The sequence below is a fragment of the Labeo rohita genome, chromosome 6, assembly GCF_022985175.1.
Source record: "Labeo rohita strain BAU-BD-2019 chromosome 6, IGBB_LRoh.1.0, whole genome shotgun sequence".
Lineage (NCBI taxonomy): Eukaryota > Metazoa > Chordata > Actinopteri > Cypriniformes > Cyprinidae > Labeo > Labeo rohita.
This window is the reverse complement of record NC_066874.1, coordinates 1002859-1019285: the sequence shown is the minus strand read 5'-3', so window position 1 is coordinate 1019285 and position 16427 is coordinate 1002859. Positions and strand designations below refer to the sequence as shown.

The following is a 16427-nucleotide window of genomic DNA, read 5'->3' as shown; positions in this document are numbered from 1 at the left end:
AATAAATTAAAACATTTTTTAACAACAAAAGCATACTGAAAAAAAATAGTGTAGAATCCATTTTTACTCTGCTAGTAAAATTCACAAGTAATTAGAAAGAAACTGCAAATAATGCATTGAATTAAATGTGAAATCTCAAAGTAGAAAGACTGAAGTAGGATTTTCTCGTAAAACGTGCTGCAGTAACTTTTTTTTTTTTAACAGTGCATGTATTTTTTCTTCACAACAATTCATGCTACAAAAAACTGATGCAGTTAATTTTAGACCTTTTTACAAATGCATAATCACATAATCAGTTTTCATATATCCTTATCGTTGCTCATGTTTGCAGGGATTTGCTTGCATGATGCATTTTTAATTTGCAATTTTAAGTACATTACAATTATAAGTTATAATGCACCGCTGGGAATGACTGTTGAGAGAAAAGCCCCCAAAAATCCTTTGGTAGCAAAATGTTTTGGAGCTGAATGTGTGACAGGTCAGAAATGAAGGAGAGGGTGTAACGGGAGCGAGCGCAGAGAGGGGGCGTCTGTCTCCTCCATTAAATGAACACATTCATGAACCCAGAGGGTCGCTGGATGAGCGTTTGCCTGTCTCACACAATATTAAACGACGTGTAAAATACTTGCAAATAAACAGACAGAAAAAAACAACAACAGATAGGTAGATAGATAGACAGACAGATAGATAGATTTGGAAAAAAAACATGCTTAAGTATTGACATGCAAATAAGCTGATTATATTTTTAGTAAAAAATATTGTTTAATATGACTGAATCAACCTGACTATATCAGTGGAAATCAAATCAAGTAAAAAATCACAGACTAAGTGATTAATTATTTTCTGACTGATTTGTGTCACTCACCCTACAGGGATACAGCAGCTCTGGATGATTCAGACAGTGTCAGAGACAAACCAAGCGTGCAACCTCACTATTTAAACAAATATAGAATATAACAATTGTAATGTTATAATATAGATGCACATAATAATAATAATAATAATAATAATTATTATTATTATTATTATTATTATTAAATTGTATTTTTTATTTTTAAATAAAAAAACATACCTGATTGCTTATAGATTGTAGGAGTCAGAGGTGCATGTGATGCTGAACAAAAGCATCAATCAGTGCAGATGCCAGTAGACTGATGTCTTCATTATGCTCACAAATACTGAAAGAACAGAAACTCTATTCACATAAAGCGGTGTCGCCCTCTGAAGACTTCAGCACTAAAGCGTAAAACACAGTAGAAGACAAATAACAATAACGGTGAAAGAATGCAGAGACAGAAAGAGAGAGAGAGGGGGAGAGAAAGCTCATTCACGCCCTTAAATGTGTCGGAATTCCTCTGAAATGTCGTCGACGAAGCATTTCATTCTTTCATTTTGGATTGAGAAATGTGAAAAAAAAATAATATAAAATGTCCCAAAAACCTCATTACGATGCATTGACCGCTTTAGGGTTTTAAAAATCCTCGAATAAGCGTTCTTACCTGTATACCTGCAGACTCACCTGTCACAGGAGAGCGCGCGCCCGCCACGAACCTGCGCGCGCTTCCCGCGTCTCCTCTGACAGAACTCTTTTCCTCATCAAATTCAGCGGTTCTCCTCATCAGATTCGTCTTTTTTTTGTTTCACCCTCCTTTATTTCTCCTACAATCGCGTTTGTCGCCCGCGCTGAGGAGAGGGAGCGTAAACGTGCCCGAACTTTCTTCAAACGTTATTCGTGTCTTCGCTATAAAGGTGCCTGATGCTCTGTGTGTGTGTGTGTGCGCGCGCTCTCATAAAACACACACGTTTGGCTCTATTATCCCTCCCTGTGCTGATAGGTGGCGTGTGTTTCTCTCTCTCTCGAAAAGAAAGGAGGAAAACAGTGTCATTCGAGGCGTGTGAGCGCGTCAGTCCGAGCGCAGGTTTGAGTCCTGGAGTGTGTGAGAGGATCAGTCAGGAATAACGCGCCTCTGTTTCTCAGGCTTTATTCTGGACCCAGACACTATAACACACACAACACACACTCCTGCAGCCGAGACCACAAGGTAAGACACACTCTTTTACCTTCGCGTTATCTTTAAAATAGTCTTAATGCGAAATAAAGCCGCTTTAATGTTGATGGATACGAGATGCTCTCAGTTAAAGTCAAACGCGAAGGTGTGTGTATTTTTCTCTTACCTTTGCGTTCACCTGTGCAGGTGCGCTGAGCGACTGGACGAACTTATTTGAAACTGACGTTTGATTCTAAAAAAAGAAACCAATGCTTGGCATTGGGTCCATTAACCATTTTTTAACGCAAACTATTTTTTTCTTTCCGTAATGTTGCAATTCCGCGAGATCAGTGAGAGAGAAAATCATGTCACATCGCTACAAATTAATCTGTAAATGCGTCGATTTTATTGAGCCTTTTTAACAAACACAATTTTAACATGCAGTCACAAAAATATGTAGTTCGTGTTAAGTAAATGTAAATGCTAAATAAAAATATGTATGCAATTTTTAAATATTTGATTCATTAATGATAATGCTGTTTTATCTTCTCGCAATGTCATTATCCAACACTGCGTATTTATTCAAGCATACTGTTATTATCATTACAGAGGGATATTATATAGGTCCGATTTTTTTTTTTTTTCAAAGTTTTCAACTACTGCGTCTTCGCTAATACTTGAAGCAAGAGCTCAAACACTCAGAAAGTCAAGGAAAAAGCAATAGATCTCTAATACACGTGGGGTTAATTCAGATAATATATGATTTAAATCTTAATGATACCCAATGCATTAACCAGTGCTCTTATTTTATTTCACATTTATGTCTAAAGCAGACCACAGAAAATGTCCCTGATCTAGTTAGAAGCTCAGCACTAAATAAATCAGACAAATAAAAACACTCAGCTGTTAAAGTAAAAGTGTCTTTATATACATAAAACGTGTCAAATATAAATCCAGCCTCTGACTTTTGAGACGAGCTATTATTTCGCTTTTTGTATTTAAATCAGAGGACTCACGTAAAACCTTGAATTGCTTATGTTTAGCTGTCCATAAGTCATAATGCATGCGTCTTCCAGTCTTCGGTGATCAGATGCATGGACATCGAATGATCTGAGAGCCTCTCAGCAGTCTCATTCACTCATGTGCCCGTGTGTTTCTGTGTCTTTCTGTTCGTGTGCTCGGGCTGATGGGCTGCCAGAGGGAGCGGTTCACCCTGCTGCTGCTGTGTTTGCTCGGGTCTGAGTCCATGCAAACTGCCATCTGATCCACGTTTATCAATGCGGGAGCTGATCATGGCGGATGGCCCCCGGTGTAAGAGGCGAAAACAAGCCAACCCGCGGAGGAAAAACGGTAAGAGCGGCTTGGGAAAGTGTCCTGGCGCGGTGCGTAAACGGACGCGTTACGCGGGACGCAGAGAGATGAGACCGGACAGATCAGAGAGTCCAGATGGGAGTAGTACGTTTAAAAGAGCACAAGTAGAAATCGGACTAAACAGGCGTGATGTAAATAAGGGCCATGTAGCGGGGCTTTTTCTCTCTGTATTTTCGCGCAAGTTTGGAAATGAAAGTTTGTGCGTAATTCTCAGGAGCGTTAAACGCGCTCTGAACACGTTAGATGCCTGTGGATTCTGTACACTTGTATTTCGTTTGTTTAGCAAGCTGCTGACCGTCCAGAGACACCGATTGGACAGTCTCAGTGCATTATTTTCATTCATTCTCAGATGCATGAATTAGAGGTACTCGTGCTGCTTGTGTTTTTGTGTGGAGTGTGTGTGGAGCTCCGTTAGTCGCAGTCAGTGTCACACAAGTGCCTGGTAAACACAGTTTTGCATTAATGCAGCACGCATGCTGATTGTGAGAAACAGAAGAGTTGATTTTATAAACTTGTGTTGCTTTCAGGGATGTTTTCTAACAGTGTGTTGTTTTTGAGGGTAGCTGTTTGGGCGTTTTACACATGCATAAACACTATAGTGCTTTATATAAACTAAACACACCAACCGATAGATTAGGCTGCATTTGAAATTGTGCGTGAGTGTTTGGTTTGTTGGTTCGGACGCCGCGCTGCACGTTTGAGATTTTAATTCTTCTGCTTCACGAGGATTAAACGCTGCGATCAGTCCAGTTCCATCTTCCTCTTTGCTTTATGAAATGTTTCATATTGATCCGTTAAAAATCAATACGTACGAGTACGAGAGTCTTTTCACCCTCACGAGTGTCTTCAAGCACTAAAGTTTAAAAAGCGTAATTCTGTCGTCCCACTTTTTTGAACAGAGACCTCTGCGTATGCAGTGAGTAAATATGCATTTCATAAAATATAATGTAATACCATCTTACGGTCCATGCATATGCGTTTGTGTTTTTAATACAGCATGTGAGTGATTTGCATAAAAATAACGGTACTGAAATATTCATATGTAATGCCCAGTTTTGTGTTTATTATTTGTGGAGCTTGTGAACGCGTACAAGGGTGCATGGTAATACTAAAATTAATTGTTTAGGTAGAAATAAAAATGCACCAGTGAAAAAAAATGCGTCTTGATATGAAGTGACAGTCGTTTTAAAATGAGGACACAGATGAAATATTCAGTGATGCTGGAAGACTCTAGATTTGAGCTCAGAGAAATATGAAGGGAGAAACGTGTATGTTCTCACACACCTGCTGGATTCAGCGTGTCCAGGTGAACTCAGGTGTGCACCGTAGGACGTTTTGCATAGATAACTGCTTTAAAAATGTATTCAAGCTTCCATATTTTTTTGCATGCTCCCATATTAAAAAAATAATCAAGCAGAGCAAATTCAGCAAGTGTAGTGTTGAGTTTTGCATGATGGTAAACGTACTGTATTTTCTGTGGGAAAGGAAACTTTTTGTTCAGTCGGATTAATTGCAAACATCTTGCCTCAGCTCTCTGATGAGCTAAAAGCCAAACTGTAGAGGGAATCTGATGTGTGAAGAGCATGTCAGAGTTTGGCCGCTGGAATCGCAGAGGAGAACGCTGCTGTCTCCGGCTCTTTCTCCTGTGGTAAAGTTCAGTCCAGCTGCGACGCTTTTGCTGTCTGCGAATGTTCAGTGCAGTCAGTCAGAGCTGCTTGTGACTGTTTATTTTGCGTACTCTGTTTTTACAAAATATTTGCGCTGCACGAGCAGCAGTTTTCACGCGAGCACATCTGATGTCAGGGGTCACGCGGAAAGCCTTTTCTGTTTGTCGTGCCTGCATGTACGGGAAGTCTTTCACAAATTCAGTGCTCTGAAATTACAGGAAGAGCCCACTTCCTCCCGAGCAGTTGACGGCCGTGGGGTGTCCTAAGATGCATATTTTCACACGTTTCCTGCAGCACAAAGACGTGCTCCTCGTGGTGCATTCAGCCAGCGACGCTCCCGCTCGGACAGATTGATTACATCATTTCAGGTTTGGAAAAGCTCCTGCGTGGCGTGAGGAGAAGTCTCTGTGTTTGATTATGGCAGCTGAGCCGTCGTCGCTGAATTAGGAGGGGGCGATTCTTTCGCTTGGGCTCTTTCATCCCCAACAATGGCAGATTCCGCCCCGTCTAAACTGTTTCTGCGCCCCCATTATGCTGCGCGGCTCCCTCGCCGCACGGCCCCTCCTCTGCCTCCTGTGTTTGGGAGGAGCGGGGCCGCTCACAGCTGATTGTCAGCTCTAATACGTGTCATTTACATGTGCGTAAGGTGAACCGAGCGTGAGCGTGCACCTTCGGTCCCCCCGTGCGGAGAGAAACTCTCGAGTTTCTCAGACTTTGTTAGCGCCGCGACGAGCTGAGAGAGTTTTAGAGGATGAGGAGAATGGCGGGGCTCTTCATCTCTCGCGTTCTCTGATCTCCTGCGAGTTCACACGGCATTTCTGAGCTCGCTTTTGGACTCTCGTGTGTGTGATTTGTACTTGATTATATTATCTATGCTCTTTATATGTTGTGTTGTGGGTTAGTAATTGAAGAGTTGTCTGGGTAAAAAAACACCAGTTTTTGCTTTTAATAATTTTTATTTTCAGAGCAGCGTCAGTTGCGGTGCATTGGTCTGCCTCTATGATTTCAAATTTTTGTTTTTTTTTTGGGCGAGATTATTTTAGCAATTGATTAATTGCAGCAATGTCTTCAGTGCATGCATGGATGTTTCTCCTGGCAAGCATACATCGAGGAATATTTGCAACATTTTAAGTGTCATTTTTTTTTAAAAGTAGATAACAATATTCCGACAATTCAGAATGAACAAACTTTCACATAGAGATAAAATCCTTAAGTAATGTAATAAATACATCCTTAATAAATAATAACCTTAAATAAAAACACTTACACATTTTAGCCACTTTACTTAGCTTACATTTAGCTCAAATGTAATTTTTTTCTTGCAACCCCAATGATGCAAAATGTGCTTGCAGATCTCCGCACAGCTGAAGTGCCTGCCAATCAAAAACATACACATGCTCCGCCCCTTGTGTTTGTTTATTGAATATTCTATCTAATTTGATAATGCTGTCTTCCACAAATACAATCTCTCTGCTCCGTTTAACAGGTTTTAAATCCATTCAACAAGAACTCCACATATTTTTCCACAAGAAAATGTAAAAAAAACCCCACAGATTCTAAATGCATGGGTTTAATTCATGTCAGACTAATTATTTAATACGGCTACATTAAGATATGCCTTTGAAAGTCATTTTTGAGGGTCTTTTCAGCTCCTCGAGGTGACGAATTCACAATTTCACTTTGCACTGCTCCCAGTTGTATTTTATCGTTGTGTTTCTTTTGCGATCTCGTCTCTGAAGATATTTTGGCCTATCGGAGGGTGGGGGAGTCAGACCCCCCCTCGACCCAGAGCTCTGTGGAAATGCCTTAGGTGTGACTTCACTTTCACTCACATCACCGCTGACCCGACTGCCTTTCATATCACATCCACCGCGTCTCCACCGGTAAACATCCCCCGAGGGCCGAACAAAGAACACGGCCCTTTCTCCTTAATCACAACCCAGCCCTCTCTCTCTCTCTCTCTCTCTCTCTCTCTCTCTCTCTCTCTCTGCCAGCACGCAGCATTTGCATTCAGCTTCAGAAAGGCGCGCATGAAAAGGGGGAAGAGCGACAGAAGAGAAAAAAACAGAGAATAAAGGCAGAAGAGGGTGGGTGTCGAGAGCAAAATAACTGAGGTGTTTGTGAATGTTTGTTGGGCCTCCCCTGGTTACGGCCCTTATATAGATCCACACACACACGCACAGATAGTGTTACGCAGCGGCATGTTCGCTCTATTCATGGCTGCACACTTTCACACTTAAGAGAAAATCATCTGTGTGAGGCACGGCTGCTTTAAGACGCAAGAATAGTTTGGAACAGGTGTGTGTGTGTTTAGATAATTTAATGCGTTTGTATTTATCTTTTTTTATATTTAAAGCGTGTAGTTTTTGGCATGATCTTTGGCTTAGCAAGCGTGGAAAAATCGCACTGTAGACTTCCACTGTAAGTGCATTTGTCAAGGCATTTTATGTTTGTTTCTACAGCTGGATTTCACATGTGCAGTCCATCGAGCTTCACTTATTGAGCTTGGGAGATTTCTTTAATAAATGACTGATGATAAATAAATAACAAAAAAAACAAAAATAAACAAAAATATTATTAAATATTACTATTATATTATTATTAAATGCTATTTTAGATAAAATTATATTTATATATACAAATTACATTAAAAATGATATAATGAAATTAAGTTTTAGATTTTTGTATTTACTTTTAGATTTTGTTATTTTTATGTTATTGTATATGCTTTTACAGCTTAAACAGAACTGACTCAGAATTGACATTTCTCTAATAGTTCCACTCTAGCTGGACAGCTGTTTTTCTAAATATAAATCTTTTTGAAAAACACAGCCATGAGGAGGATGCATCCTCTTTTGCACACACTGAAGGGTGTTTATCTATATTCGAGCAGCTTATTTTGCTCTCTATATACTCTCAGTCTGAGCGTGTAAAGGGACGGCAGAGAGCAGCTCCACCTCTGAAGGCATCATGTGACGGGAATTCCACAAACTCTTTTCTCCTTCAGAACTTCAGCCGAGAGATTATCAGCCTGCTGGATTTATCCCGACTTACCTCAGCAAACACCTTTGGACACCGTGAGAGAGAGTTAGTTCTCTAAAGCAGTTTGCTAAAACTTTACCGTCTGCTGACAGAGCGTCGTGCTCGCAACACTAGCGTCACTGGTTTGATTCTGTGTGTCCACATAAAAAGAATGGCTTACATGCAGGATACTTAAGAAAAAGATTTTTTTGTTGTTGTTGAAAACAACTATTAATGAATATTAATCTCATTTGTGATTTTTCGTTCCTGATGGTGAGCATATATGTTAGATTTTCTCTCCAGCTGTGAAGTGAATGTGGATAGCAGCTCAGATTATTTGATCTTTGTCCTGGCAAATCTTAACACAATTGTAGACATCGTTGAGGTCTTTCCTCTATGTAGTTTTCTCTACATGTAATCACTTTTGCATATTAAATAAATCAAATTGGTGATTTTTCTTGCTTTGTAGTCAGATGTAAATGCTGAAACTGTACTCATTCTGGAGGATGTGATGTTGTTGATCTGTTTAGATCAGCTCTTGAGGCATATAACCTGCATTCCTCGTCAGTCAAATCCTCACGTTTAGCCTCTGTAACACACTAACAGCATATAGATTGTATGTCTGTGTCTCACAGCTCTGAGAGGAGGAAGGCTTTTGACTGTGCTGATCAGGAGGTGTTTGTTTAATGTCCAGTGTGTGTTGAAGTAACATGACTTCATAGTTCACGTGCTTATTTTGTAGTGTTGCTGGTTTAATGTGAGGAAGATTGCATGTCACCTCACAAATTTTGGAGAAAACCAAAACATGCATCTAAAATGAAGCTGTGGATGTCTTTGATTTGAATCGTTCACATCACTGTGGGTCAGACTGTTACATCATGTAATTTTACAGTTAAACTTAACTGTAACTAATAAACTTACCAGCCAACTGGCAAGTAATCGACGTTTTATGTACTCACCAAAGCCAGCTTTTACTTGCAATTAACACAGTGAGTGTTCATTTTGGACCCTGGACAACACTGTACCCTACACACAAATGTCATACGAAGGTTGCTGTCCGACCATCTGCACTTAAACATCGGTCCGGTCGGCCGTGTGATTACGTGCGATTCGCGTTTTCGGAATCGCAGGCCGCAGCGCTCTTCATGCGTCAAACTAGAAGCTTCTGGAGAAATATCACGGCTCATTTCAGATCTCAGACACGATTCATTTCCCATTGTCTCTGTTTGTGCATCATAATAATGTGTGTAAGATTTTGCATGGAAAAAAATCTCAGGTGTCAACATGTTCATTTGCAGGAATGGCTGGTGTGACTGCCACTCTTGTGCTGCTCAGGTGTGAAAACACACGTGTCGTCATTTGGACATGCTGCCGTGTTGTGCAGGTTTGTGCTGTATAAATTAGCAGGATGGGTTTGATGGCCACGTTCGGCAGAAGAAAGAATAAAATAAAGGAGCAGATACACATTTGTATCATGTATTCTTTAAATATGATTTCAAAAGTGTGATATTTGTGATTATTACAGTTAGGTTTTGGGTATACGATTGATAGATAGATAGATAGATAGATAGATAGATTTACCTCTTTATATTCTTATATATAATATATATTCCTCATATAAACTCTCTTATTCAAGGATTGGCTGTATAAAGACATCACACACACACACACACACACACACACACACACACACACACACAGAGGTTGTTCTCTTTGATGATTGTCGGTTTTCTTCTGGCAAGGTCAAGCAATCAATAAGAGATGTGTAGATATCAGATCATGACATCAGGAACCCAACACACACACACTCCTCCATATTTCAGTTCATTTATTTTCATAGGAGAGATGAAGATTATTAAACCATCATATCAACCTTCATCTGTTTATGAGCCTTCAGAAAAGGAGAAGTCTGCTTATTTGAGGTGTTTGATGTGTGAGATTTTGACGTCGGTGCTGTATTTAGTGTTTTAATCATCTCACCATCAGCACGGCCCAGGAAATTGTTGAAATTGCCGTGTTGGCTTGTTGCTTTAACCTTAGGTAAAAGTGTGCCAAGGAGACGCGCGCACACACACCCTCGTTTTCCTCGTCCAGAGGGCTGGCGTGTGTGTTGTTGTTAATGGACTCTGACTGCGGATAAAGCCTTGTGCTGCAGCGCCCGTCAAAGCGACGTCTCGCCGCTGTCACACACAAATGTCAAACAAACACCTCCTCAGGTAGCGGTGGGCTAATCATACAGACAGCGTGTCCTCAGCCTTTCCCAGACGCAAGTGCACAGGACGAGCCCCGCGGCTGCGGTTCAGAGTCTTTACCTGCCCGTGTGTGTGCGCGTTACATGCTTTCGGTGCATCATATAAGTTAACTGGCACTGTTAATGCTTTACAACTCACACCTGGTATAATTAACTTGCATGAGCAGTTGTGTATTTTACTCGAATCCCAGAGGAGAATTTGTTTTGTTGCTTTAGATTCAACTTTCTTTTCTCAGGAGATCATCCACAAGTCAATAGAGTATAGAGCTATAAAAATAATATGGATAGCAGAGCAGTATTTGGTATTTGATGAGAAATGCTTGAGTTCATATTAAGATCTCTTGCTTTTGCAGACTTTGTCATTTGGGAAAATGTGAGAACAGTGTGAAGCTTCTCTCTTTCTGACAGGAGGACCATCAGATAATTTGCTCTTCCTTTGATCTCGAGAAACAATTGAGATATTAAAGAGTCTTTTTCTTGCCTATTTGAATGAAACACTCACTGCCACTGACATTTGATGGTTTATGTAAGTTATTGGTGTTTCTGAGTCTCTCTAGGTCTGTTTGGAGCAGTCACACTTCACAAACGTTATCAGTGCTCATAATTAGTGAAGGGACGGCCGGTGAAAGCGTTTCTCTCAGTAATTAAAGTAATGAAATATTCATTTCTGCCTTTTCTGAGAGGAGTGGGCAGTTCTATTACAATAGCAGACAGTCTCATCTGCAATTAGCACACACACACACACATACACACAGTCTTTTTAACCTTGTGTGTGTGTATGTGTGTGAGTTCCCTGTCCGACGCAGAGGTTACCTTTTCCCGACGGTGCAAAATCGACTTGACGTAAGTGTTCATCAGTCGCAGGACTCTCCCCTCGAGGTATTTGCATCAAATCAACTCAGTCAAGCTACGAAAAGCTGACAGCAGAGAGACAGACAGCCAGAGAGAGAGAGACAGCGCTGATAGTGTGTGTGTATTGTGGGAGTTCGGGGTCAAAGCGTGTGTTGTTGAGTGTGTTCAGAGGTGTGAGAGCTGCACGCATGTCAGGTCACTGCGTTATGGGTGTAAATTCAAGAACATGCACACTTTGTTGTGTTATCTCTTTAGAGGTTTTCTTTTATTTCACGCGCTTCACTAACTGGTCATGAGAGGGTATTTTTTTGTGGTATGAGAAATTATATGTGTTTGACTGTATGAGGGTTTACTTAGAGTTTGGAGCCCAAACCGATGGGAATTAATAAACTACTTTAGAGTTTTTAATTTATTTTTATTTATCAAGGATGCATTAATCTGGTCAAAAGTGATAGTATAGACATTTTACAATGGATTTCTATTTCAAATAAATGCTGTTCTTTTGAACAGTTCTATTTATCTGTGAATTATGAAAAATAAAATGTATCATGGTTTTCACAAATATATTCATCAGCACAACTGTTTTTAACATTGCTAATAATCAGAAATGTTTGTTGAGCAGCAAATCGGCATATTAGAATGATTTCTGAAGGATCATGCGACACTGAAGACTGGAGTAATGATGCTGAAAATTCAGATTTGGTAACAGGAATAAATTATGTTTGAACAGATATTCTCATAGAAAACAGCAGTTTTAAATTGTAATAATATTTCACAATATCACTGTTAATTTTTGATCAGAAGAGAGCAGAAGAGACTTCTTTCGAAAATATTTAAAAAAATCTTACAAACCCCAAACTTTTGAACAGCAGAGACTTTCTTTCTTTCTTAAATTTACGGATATAATTTGCTTTATTTAAATAGAATACAATTCTATAGTATGTCTTTTAAAAAAAATTTGGGAGGTGAAATCTTTTTATTATTACTTTTAGTATGGAATTTTTTAAATTTAATAATCGTTTATAGGATTGGGATATGGGCTTCAATTTGTAGCAGTATTTTTTTATGTGTGTGTGTGTGTGTGTGTGTGTGTGTGTGTGTGTGTGTGTGAATATTTACTGTCAGTCTATTTCATTAGTCTTGACAAAAACATATTTCTCTACAGTCACAATAATATTTCAGATCAAAAGCTGCATCAGCTCCACACACACACACACACACACACACACACACACAGAGCGTGGAATTGTAATAGAGCTTACCTTTGTGAAAAGCATTACAGCAGTGAGCTTCTGTTAGGTCGCTTTGGCCAACTGAAAGATGAAAAGGTTTGTGTTTGACATGGAAATATTGCGCAATTATTTTCTGGAATATTCTTCAGTGCAGCTTTAGAGAGCGCAGATAAGTCCTGAAGTGTTGAAAGTTTTAGTGAATATCTGCTCCAGTTCTGTCTCTGCCACACTACAAAGCCCAAATACTCGGCAAGTTCATCGTGAAAATGCCTCAAATCCCCCAAGAGGAATAAAGAGGGGGGAGAGAGAGAGAGCAACGCCTTTGTGTGGAGCTTTATTACACTTTTATTCATCTCTCACATGTGCACATACTGAGAGGAGTGCGTTTCTCAACCTGTCTCTCAGGTGCACCTCGCCTGAACATTAACCACTTTATGTGTCACATTACTTCTGCTTTGAACTGGACTTTGGTGTCTAAAACTCAAATGCAGGTCATGTGTCCGTGTTTATCAGAGTGACATTAATAAAAGCCGCCCTCTCCAAAAGAAAGACCTATTAAATCCCAGAGAACACGGCCGGAATCTCCTGCAAAGCCCATGATGTTTTCACAGGCCCGTAAAGACGGCAGATCCATTCCGGCAAACACAGAGTTAACCGAATTAAACAATTTGCAAACAGATAAAGTCAGTCAGTCAGTCTAAGACTTTTTTTTCCCCCATGCAAAACAATTACTAAATTACAGTACATAAAAAACTGTTCTCTGACGGTATTTATGCAATCAACATAACCAAGAAACAAAACAATTTAATGTGGAAAAATCATCATTCATCTGCATTATAATTGCCGCTTTTCCTCATGTACACGGCAGTTAATTAAAATTGTGATTAAATCCATCTCTGCCGCCTAAGATGTCTTTCCCGAAACAGGTGGTACGGAATTTAAAAGTAAAGAGAAAAAGCGTAATTAGCATTGGAAATTGAGAAATTGCCTGCAAGAATCGGTGTTAATTTCATTCTCTGATGAGGTGATTTATAACGGCGGCTCAGCCGAGACTCATCCGCGCGTTTCCCAGCATGCACTGTGAATGTGTTTGCTAAATATTTGAAGTGTTTTAAGGCAGAGAGCTGCACAGTTACCGCGGCTGATCGCTTCAAACCCGGAGCTCGTCTCTTATGACACGCGTTTTCAAACGTGGATTTAACAGCCAATCAAGAGAATGTTTATCTGCCGTCTACAGCGAGGAGACAATAATAATGCCACGCATAATGCCAACCGCGACCGCCGCCACGCTTTCTAGGATGTCGAGATCCGGCAGCGGTGGATTCTGCCGTGTCTGGGAACAGAAGGACACACACTGATAGACTTTCATCTGAACTCTCACCGCTCTAATTACTCAAGCACTCGTCAGATGGAAATGCTGATTACAGAGAGATTTATATCGCCGCTCTGAGAGTTTCTTCCAGTTGGTTACTTGAGCTACTGAGTCTGATCTTGTTGAGCAAAAAGTATTTGGACACTTCAAATGTTGGAATGTCATTGTATTAGATAACAAAACATCAAAATGTATACTTGGGTACTTAATCGACTGATGTTTTTTATGCCTTTCTTTACAGTTAATGATGGTTGCTTTTTCTACACTAGTGCTAGTAAATTTCACAAATAATTACGAGAAAACGGCAAATAACACAATGAAGTAAAAAGACTAAAGTAGTATTTTCTTGTAAAACCTACTCAAATAATTTATTAAACAGCTTTTATTAATTTATTAAATTTATTCAACAACAAATTTATTAAACTTCTATATATATATACATGAAATTATAAATACATGCAATTTTCATGAAATTTTTAAGCTTCACTCAAAAATGGTACTAAATTTCACAAGTAATTGTAACATTGAATTAAATGTAAAAGTATAGAGACTGAAATTGTATTTTCTTGAAAACATACTTTTTTTATAGTGTATCTAATACAATGAGATCATTTTTAAGCATGACTTAAGTGACTGAATACTTTCTGGGGTCACTGTAAATCATTTTATATAATGCTTGCATGTGTGTTAATGGATATGTACTCATATGAATATTAATTTTGTGAGTAAAATGTGTATTTTCATTGGTAATACAAAATGCAAAATGTGTGAGTAGAAAGAAAACACAACACAGTGACACATTTTAGCATTTTCATTCTGTCTTTTCTCGCCTAGAGTTTCCTAAAAAACACACACGTGCATGCACTCGTGCTCAGTTTACGCCGTGTTTTTTCGGCCACAGAGGCGCCCAGCATTTGCAGCAGTGTGACAAATTGTTGCCACTTTTCTGTGGGTGTGCGGGTGTCAGGGTGTGTTTGTAGTGCCGTGTGTTTGCTGTGTTCTGAGATTCAAGGTGCTGCTTCTGTTCAGCATGTCAAATGTAGCCCACACACGGCTCCTTATCTCCAAAGACCCCAAACACAGCGGGCACACACACACAAACACACACACACACACACACTTCCCAGAATTTCCCTTTATTATGATTTCATCCTATTCCTCTTGGAGTCACTTGACTGCTTGGGTCGTGTGTGATCTGACAGGTATTCCAGAGCGTAGTGACCCTTTACGGGCCCAACATACTGCAGCTGTCACATACACACACACGTTCTGCATGGACTTTGTGTAACTGAGCTGGATAAATGTCTTTCTCTTTGAGTTGATTTGGTGTAGCATAGGAGCCCCGTGTCCTGCATGTGAATGTTTGCATGTTTTTAATATATTTGTAGATCTGGCTTATTGCTGAGATTGCAAGAAGGTGTTTCTGTTGCACAGGTAGCCAATTATCCAGATCCGGATCCTGAATTGGTTTAATCCATGAATCATTTCTCATTAATTGATATAATTATGAACATTTCTTCATGTGAAATAAATTAACTCGTCTTTACAGTGCCAAGGCTTTGCATGACAAGCTGAGGTGAATATATTTACACAATCAATCGCGAGAAAACTATTTAACTCAATGTGTGGATTCCCATGCATAGAAAATAAGACACTGATTGTCGAGACAATAACAAAGATGCATTTTATATGCACAGAATACACATCTGTGTTCTCCTTAAATCTAACGCTGCAATAATATTTTTAATACTGCATGGATTCTATTTATGATTTATGATTTATTTATTTATTTATTTTTACAACATATTGTTTACTAGGTGATTTATTATGGCTGCCAGTTGAAACATTTAGATAGCATTTTGCGTATTTAATTTTTATTTTATTTAGTTTTTGATTTGTATGATTTAATATTGCAAACATAATATTAAGGTATTGGTGACAGTATGAGTCAGTATGATTTTTTTTTTCTTTTTTTTTTAAGGAAAATACTTTAAGGACACAGTAAAGCCGTTTATAAAGCCATTTACAAAAGAATTTCAAATAAATTATGTTCTTTTAAACTTTCTATTCATCAGTTAATCCTGAAATATAAAATGTATCTGTATATGCAGCAAATCAGCATATTAGAATGATTTCTGAAAGATCATGTGACACTGAAGACTGGATTAATGATGCTGAAAATTCAGCTTTGATCACAGCAATCAATTATATTTTAAATTGTAATAATATTTCACAATTTTTACTGTATTTTTGATCAAATAAATGCAGCCTTGGTGAGCAGACTTCTTCTAACCACCATTAAAAATAATACTAATAAATAAACGAATACATTCTTACAGACCCCAATCTTTTGAATGGTAGTGCATGTGTTATATGAGACTTTTTATGTTTGTTTTAGAGTGTCCTGACGGATTTTTTAAAAAATATCCCAAATACAGTATTTCGTGCAATATAGTATATAGAACTTTCTGAATTGTAGGCATTCTGATTGTAATTTTCTGCTTTCTTTCTGCGGGCCCAGATCCTGTGTGGGTCTGTATATCAGTAAACATGCACTATAGAGCCCAAACAAAGAACAGAATCACACTGAGTATGCGACGCTGTAAAACAACTAGTGTTGAGTTCATTTTCTAGGCATTTTTCAAACGTAGTAGATGTAGGTGAGCATAATTC

At 39.0% G+C, this 16427-nt stretch overlaps 1 protein-coding gene across 3 annotated transcripts in view; it reads left to right on the top strand.

Annotated features, from left to right (window-relative positions):
* Window positions 1–1895: 1895 nt before the first annotated feature.
* The window catches only part of zeb2b (zinc finger E-box binding homeobox 2b), a 71818-nt gene continuing 57286 nt past the window's right edge, over window positions 1896–16427 (top strand). For all 3 annotated transcript variants that reach the window (XM_051111983.1, XM_051111985.1, XM_051111982.1), the window contains exons 1-2: window positions 1896–2042; window positions 3187–3338. In XM_051111983.1, the coding sequence (XP_050967940.1) occupies window positions 3266–3338 (73 nt within the window). In that variant the 5' untranslated portion in view covers window positions 1896–2042; window positions 3187–3265. The remainder of the gene's footprint in view (window positions 2043–3186; window positions 3339–16427) is intronic.